Raw genomic sequence first — 7,478 nt, 5'->3', positions numbered from 1 at the left:
GTAAAACGTTAAAACGTAAAAAAATAAAAGGAAAACGGTAAAGTAAAGTTAAGTTATAGTACTAAGAATACAACGTAACTAAACTAAACTAACTACTTATACTACTATATTATTATATATATATATATATATATATATATATATATATATATATACAATTCATTTCTTATTTATGCTCATATATAAACTGGCGATAACACTATATTAAATAACATCGATCAGTTGATTTTCTGCCGACTTAAAAATACTGTTTACATCATCGGCGGCGATGTAAATACGAAAATTGCTTTTTTTTTGTGAGAGTAGCACAATCGAAAGTAGGTACACTGACAGTTCAGATCGACGATGATTCAGTACGAACAAATCAATACATCAATCATGAATATTTTAATATTCATTGACGTGTGCACAATCATGCTTCGATGTAGCTTTTATTACGACAACGAGACTATGTCTCGCGTAAATGTGTGAACGTCCCGAATCAGGCGAGCTAATAACCTCTCAAAGTCGTTTAATGCATCGAGAATGGATCGGTCAATTCATTTACTTCGATAATATAAGCGGTGTTTCGTAACCGCAGCCTCTTGTCACTGTGAACGACACGTCCCACGCGTCAAAACAAAATGCACTTACAAAATTACTGGTCAGATGACTCGTACATAATGAATAGGTAGAGAAAAGTTTCACATCCACACTGGCAGAGTGTTGCTAGCAGTGTCGCTTTTTCTAGCGCATGCGATATTTCGCTAATTCAGCTGTGAATCCAGCGATGGAGGAGTTTTGAAGGGTGCCAGATTAGAGAGATTAAATTAAAAGATACGAATAAATTAAAAAAAATATATATATATAATAAAAAAGGAATAATAAAAAAAGAGGTTTAGACAATATAGATATTTGAATATTTTATTAATTTTCAAATAATTTTTAAAAACATGTAAGACTTTTTGTATTTAGTGTATTCTATGCGTGTTGCTTGCACATTTTGCACTCAGTATCTTCATTTTCTTTCAACATCCGAATATAATTTATTTTCTTTTAAGAGCGAACTTTTTGGAGATTTCGAATAATACAAACAAATTTAGAAGGTATAGGATGCTTAGAGTACCCCTTTTATGATGATTTCATACGTTACTTACGTGATACGACGCACATTCATGATAAAAAGAGAAATCGCTAGCAACATCAGTCAGATGAATCAAACATCAACCGTCGATAAAGTCGGTCACCCGTCGGTCAATCGTCGTTTCTGAACCTGCCATATTGACTAGGAAAACTGCGCGGACTTTTCGTTCAACTAACCAGTGAATTTTAAATTCGCAACTGTTTTCGACTTGCAAAGGTGCGCGATGGATTACTCGTGCTGTGAATCGGCGACAAATATCTGATATTTCAAGGCTTTCAAACGCTAGAGAGATTCTTCGGAGAGATTTTTAAAAGACCACAATTCTAGATGTATCTGGCGGAGAGTTTTGTCAAATGCGTAGTGCGGCCATTCGGCCGCCATGACAGTTCCATTGGCGTTTTAGAAATGTAGTGAGTGCGGTCCGCGATTAATCGTGGATTTTACTCGTTAAAAGTGTATGATGATCGCGAATTTTTATCGGGAATGTTAATTAATGTGACATTCGTTGATTTCGATCACCAGAATATGTTGGTTATCGCAGATATTCGCAGTAGACGCTGTTTCGCCGATCGTAATCGGAATTCTGTTCCGAACGTGATTCTGTCTTGTAGTTCAGTGAGTATGTATGTACAAATTTCGATACTGTGGATATGCGAAAATAGTTTTTACGTTATTTTGAGGAAATTAAAACGCAATTAACGCACTTTTTTTGTTAGTCGCGTTTTCAGTAGCATCTTGAGTATGAATTGAATCATTATATCCCTGACGAAAATAAAAATCGGAACGTAAATCGAATGTAATGGAAGAGTAAGCGTGAACGAAACTTCTAGAAGGTGAAAATTGAAATATAAAAGAAGCATTTACGCATTTTGATGTTTCAATTTTCGCTTCCTACAAGTTTTTTATACTTCTGTTACTCTCCTATTACATTCGACTTACTATATGCTCTGATTTTTATTTTCATCAAGGAGTTCTCCAAGAAATGTTTTTATCCTATGGACTTTTTCGAGAAGACGTTTACGTTCGTTTTTAACTCGTGTATATTATTTTAAAAATATATCATAGTCATTACAATTTTAAATTTTTCTATCTACAAGATCTACAAGAAAATTACATGCATAAAAGTAGAAAAAAAAGAAACAGAATAATTATATGGTCAAGAGATTTATAAAATAATGTGTATGAATTAATTGAATTAATTGATGATAGTCGGTACTAATAATCATGATTACTTTTTTCTTTGATGATCACAGCTCCTTCTTTCCTCTTATATAATAATTATATTATTACATTATTTATATTATTTTATATAATTATATTGTATTAATATTTAATATTATAATTCATGTTATGACTGCTTCACAAAATTTTATGCATGAATAAATTGTATAAAATTAGATTATATATGATAGTATATATTATATAATATAATAGCGTGTAATATGTTATATATTGTACTATCATAATATGATCTAATTTTTTTATATGCTATAGTATATACAATAGTATGTACACACACACACACACACACACACACACACACACGCGCGCGCGCGCGCGTATAATAAATAAAATGTTTTTTTCAGGTATTCATTATTTTCAGGACACAGATGTGGAATATTTTTTGGGCGGAGGGAGAATTGATAGAACGCAACTAGTAAGTAAAATTATTTATTTCTTATTGAATTATCCGTAGGAAAGATTGTATGTAGCACACATATCCAAAATTATTTATTTTAAATACTTAATTAAATACTAATAAATATTTATTGAATAGAAAATATTTTATGTACAAGAATATTTATTGAAATAAAATATTTTATCGCAATAATGACAAAGTTAAACAAAGTAATTAATCAAGAGTCTGTGCTCTGGCATTAAGAACAATATAATGCTACTACATTCAGGAGAAATATGAAAATGGAATAAAGGTTAAAGATTGTCTTTCTTATTGAAATTAAAAAAAATTGATAAAAGTAACAAGTTATTAACTTAGTTATAAGAGATTTAGAGATTAACATGAGAAAAAGAGAATACATAAATGTCGGCGCCGATTGAAGACGCTAAGGTGCCGAAATTCATCAATTTTGTAATAGGTGGCATGTCGGGGTAAAAAGATTCATATTATATAATTGCAATAAAATTGTTACTTTTTTACTCGACAGGCAAATATCTAAAAAATATTTTAGCATAAAGTTCATGATAACTTTATTTCATTCGACAGAATAATAGCTCAAATCGTGACACATCCTATGGATGTTATTAAGATACGTATGCAAGTGTCGCAGGATTCTTTACGTATCGCAGCATTCCGTACGCTTTGCACGAACGGAGTTTGCGGTTTTTACGCGGGACTGAGTGCGGCTCTTCTTCGTCAATTAATCTATACCACCAGCAGGCTTGGAATTTATACCACATTGCTAGATATCGGGGAGTAATGTCAGTTATTGCATTCAATCATTGCATTTAAAAATTAATTCTAATTCGCGGAGTTAAATATTGTGCATATTTGGCATTGAGTATTAAATTAGACATTAGACAAATCTATGTTATAAAAATGTCTCATTACAAATTCCTTCTCTTCAGACAACATTTCGGTTATTTAAATTATGTTACAATGGTAAGTTTTGGGATGATAGCTGGTGTGATGGGTTCTTTTATCGGCACTCCCACAGATCTGGTATTAATTCGCATGGTGGCAGACGTGAATTTGTCATCAGGTACTTATTTCTAGTAAAAATTTTGAAATTTCGACCTAAATTTATTTGCCAGAATGATTTAAAATGTAAAAAGAAAGATGTACTCTTTGTAAATATATTGTGTACACGGGAATTAATATATTTATATCAGAAAAGCGAAGAAAATATAGAAACGCCATTAGTGGTATCTTTAACATATGGAAAACCGAAGGATTTTTCGGATTATGGAGAGGAGCGATACCCACGATGGGTAGAGCAGCGATTGTAAATGGAGCACAATTAGGTACATACACGAGAGCGAAGAAGTTACTACAAGACACAGGTGATTAAATTTGCAACATTAAACATGTTTCACAAGAGGGGTACTTTACATAAACATAATTGTATTTGATATAAGAGAAAATATATAAGAATATAAATATGATAATTAATAAGGGTATAACAGAAAAATTGTAAACAATGATCGATTTTAAACGATTTTATTTAATCCATAATTTTAATGGATTTTTGAAACATATTAGGTTATATTCAAAATGATATATCACTGCAAATTACTGCTGCCATGATGTCTAGTGTAATTACGTGTTCTGTTTCGATTCCAATCGACGCAGCTAAAACTAGGTAAAGCAGCAAGATATCAAAAGCAAAGTTGAGGCCTTAAGATACATATCCTTGTAGGATTCAAAACTGGAGGCAATCTACGAAACCACCTAATGTTCTGGCTATGATCGTTAATATTGCTAAAAACGAAGGTATAATGTTGTTGTGGCGCGGTTTTCTTCCGTATTATTCCAGAGCAGCGCCTAATACGGTAATTACCATGGTATGCGTTGATCAACTTCATCAAATGTATTCGAAATTTTGCTTGATGTAATAAAATTTATCTATATCAGTGTTAATTGGTTTCCTTTAATTGCACACTATATGATATAATTGAAATAAAGTAAAGATTAAGATGTTGCAATCATAATTAAATCAGTAAGAATGTTATTTAAAAAAGTATAAAAAAATTTTTTCTGAAATTTTATTATGTGTGATATCAAAACACACAATTTTTTATTCGGATAATTTTTTTTATTATTTATTGGCATATATTCTATATATTGGCATATATTCTATATAAACGCATCAGTTGCTCATTGATAACGAGAGTTAGTACCGTGTGCGGACCGATCCTGCAGTAAGTTGGCCAAAAACCTTTCCAAAGAAATCTTAGTCCCTCATTTTTCACTATTGATACCATAACTGAGATCATACCTGGAGGTTTTCCAATGATTTTTAGATTTTGTATTCTACGAAACAATAAAAATTTATTTGTATTATAATATTATTGAATTCGTTCAAGGACTAGTTTTTTCAAGAAATTTTAAATATTAAAATTATTGATAACCTGGTCTTGGCAATGTCAAAAGGCATGGAATTAAAAGCAGTGATAAATCCCGATATCATTGATGCACAAAAGTGCAAGCCTATGCCTTCTTTAATATTGACTGTAAAAAACATTCAAAAGATATAGATAGAAAAATATTACTGAATTTGATAAACGAAGTATTATAGATTTTAATTATATTTTTATATTTTCGAAAGTTAACAAATATTTGTATTTGATTTATATTTAAGAAATTATATTTAAGAAACGCGAATTATTGAAATAATTTTAAATAAATATTATAGAAAACTATTGTTTAGCTTTACATCGTGACGAAATCATATGCTTCACTTGGCTGTAAGTAGCCAATTGCGATATGTTAACGACAATAGCCCTTCCTATCGTGGCTACAGTTCCTCTCCAAAGAGTGAATATTCCTTCTTCTCTAGCAATTCTAATAAAAGCGTCAAACACATGCTTGTAATTTCTTCGCTGCTCTAAACAGAGAAAACATTAGCTAAATTAGTTAATGTTTATTTCAATGTTTCTTTTGACACTGATGAAAGCTCACTAATTAGCTTGTACAAAAATTTATCATTACCCACTGGTAATCTGCCATCTATTGTCATTCTTACGAGAGCTACTTCGGCTGGTGTTCCAACGAAAGCTCCCGCGGCACCAGCGGACCCAGCCATTAATGCCAGAATCGCGAAATTGGGATAACCGACGTATCTTTGTCTAAAATGCAGTTTTTTTAAAATTCTGACGACTTTAATTATTTCAATTTAATTATTTGATTATTTAAGGGATGAAACTGAGTCGTCGAAATCGATGAAAATATTTAAGAAACATCGTGATTTCATTCCGATTTTATTCAAACTTTCTTCTAATAAATAAAATTTATATTGTCTGGAAATATTCTTGACCTCTCTTTTGAAATTTTTTAAAATTTATTATAGCCACTGCTATCAGATTACCTCCAAAAATCTTGCATCTGATTATAAGTCCCGAGTCGCACGGTCGTGTAAGTTGCTTGTCTGACAAGACCAGCTGTTAAACCACTGTAAAATTTCAAAATGCCCTCTTTGCTGTATGTGGTGCTAATTACATTCAAGATTGATGCTTTCCCTTTGAGCACTTGCATCCTATTTTTGATCACGTCCATCGGATGAACCACGCAAGTACCTGCCATTCTAAGATACAAACGTATATTTGAAACACTATTTTAATTCAACGCTTCGTAAAAAAATTACCCAGAAAGACCACCCAGCAAAAAATTAATTGTTGGCGGTATAGGTTGCCTCTTCGGTTCTTCTTTTTTCGACATTTTTAATATCTTAAGTTAACAAATAAATTTTTACAAACAAGTTAAATAAATAAATAGCTTCTATTTCTCACTATGATATAAAATACTTTTAAAGCCTTTCAAATCGAAACATATATGTCATTGTCAAATTTTATCAACTTATTGCACGTTAAAATAAAACGCGACCGGCAACGCTTCACAACGATAAAATATTGATTTTTATAAATGATTTATAAAAAGTGATGGGAAATAAAGTGCCAACTTTCCTTTGCTACTTGTTAATTATTATTTGCATTTATTTAGGGTTTTAATGAACAAATGAAAGAAATAAAAAGATATTTGATCCGACGCAATTCCACAATTTATGGTTAACTTTTAATCGAGATTAAATTTTTCATTATCTCTTTCCAATTTTAGAATTGGAGAGAATTGGAGAAACAAGTTAAACTTCGGTTAAGAAGTAATCATGAGTTGTGCAACTGAGCCTTGTTTTTTATTCCTACACTAGACTGCACTCTCTCTTTAGGCATGTTCTGATTCTTACCTGGATGGCTCCTTAGGTGTCACGTCATCCTTATTTAACGTTCAGTAAACAACAAGGATGACATGACATTCGGGGAGCACCTAGATAGGAATCCGAACATGCCCTTTCTTGCTTTCGATAAATATCAAACATATATCTATCTTACTTTAAGTTTTAAAAGTGTTTCAGCCAAAGAAAACAGATGATCTATGATAATAAATTGCATTTTAAGATCGATTTATTCTGGTATAAGAATTTGATACATTGTGTATTGCTTATGAGAGAAATCATATTTTATAATTATAATTATTTGCATGAGACATTAATTCGTATTAAATGCATATTATATTTACTGAAATAATGTTATATGATGATATGTTCATATTAATTTATGTATTCTGTCTTAATTGAACGTACACGTACACGTAACATATTTCTGAGAAAGATTTCTGCTTTAG

The 7,478-nt window shown here is 31.2% G+C and overlaps 2 protein-coding genes across 2 annotated transcripts; one reads left to right on the top strand and one right to left on the bottom strand.

Annotated features, from left to right (window-relative positions):
- The first annotated feature begins 3,164 nt into the window (after positions 1 to 3,164).
- LOC105622886 (mitochondrial 2-oxoglutarate/malate carrier protein-like) lies at positions 3,165 to 4,696 on the top strand. Its single transcript, XM_012204294.1, has 6 exons — positions 3,165 to 3,232; positions 3,348 to 3,557; positions 3,710 to 3,843; positions 3,974 to 4,144; positions 4,344 to 4,443; positions 4,501 to 4,696. Exons 1-6 carry the CDS (start codon positions 3,165 to 3,167, stop codon positions 4,694 to 4,696), a joined length of 879 nt encoding a protein of 292 aa, XP_012059684.1.
- A 10-nt stretch (positions 4,697 to 4,706) lies between these two features.
- LOC105622885 (mitochondrial 2-oxoglutarate/malate carrier protein-like) lies at positions 4,707 to 6,518 on the bottom strand. Its single transcript, XM_012204293.1, has 7 exons — positions 6,445 to 6,518; positions 6,169 to 6,384; positions 5,793 to 5,929; positions 5,518 to 5,688; positions 5,213 to 5,312; positions 4,931 to 5,114; positions 4,707 to 4,742 (listed from the first exon to the last, which is right to left on the bottom strand). Exons 1-7 carry the CDS (start codon positions 6,516 to 6,518, stop codon positions 4,707 to 4,709), a joined length of 918 nt encoding a protein of 305 aa, XP_012059683.1.
- Between the last annotated feature and the right edge of the window lie 960 nt (positions 6,519 to 7,478).

This window comes from Atta cephalotes (genome assembly GCF_000143395.1).
Source record: "Atta cephalotes unplaced genomic scaffold scaffold00049, whole genome shotgun sequence".
NCBI lineage: Eukaryota > Metazoa > Arthropoda > Insecta > Hymenoptera > Formicidae > Atta > Atta cephalotes.
The sequence above is the reverse complement of the archived record's forward strand: the minus strand, read 5'-3'. Positions and strand labels throughout refer to the sequence as shown.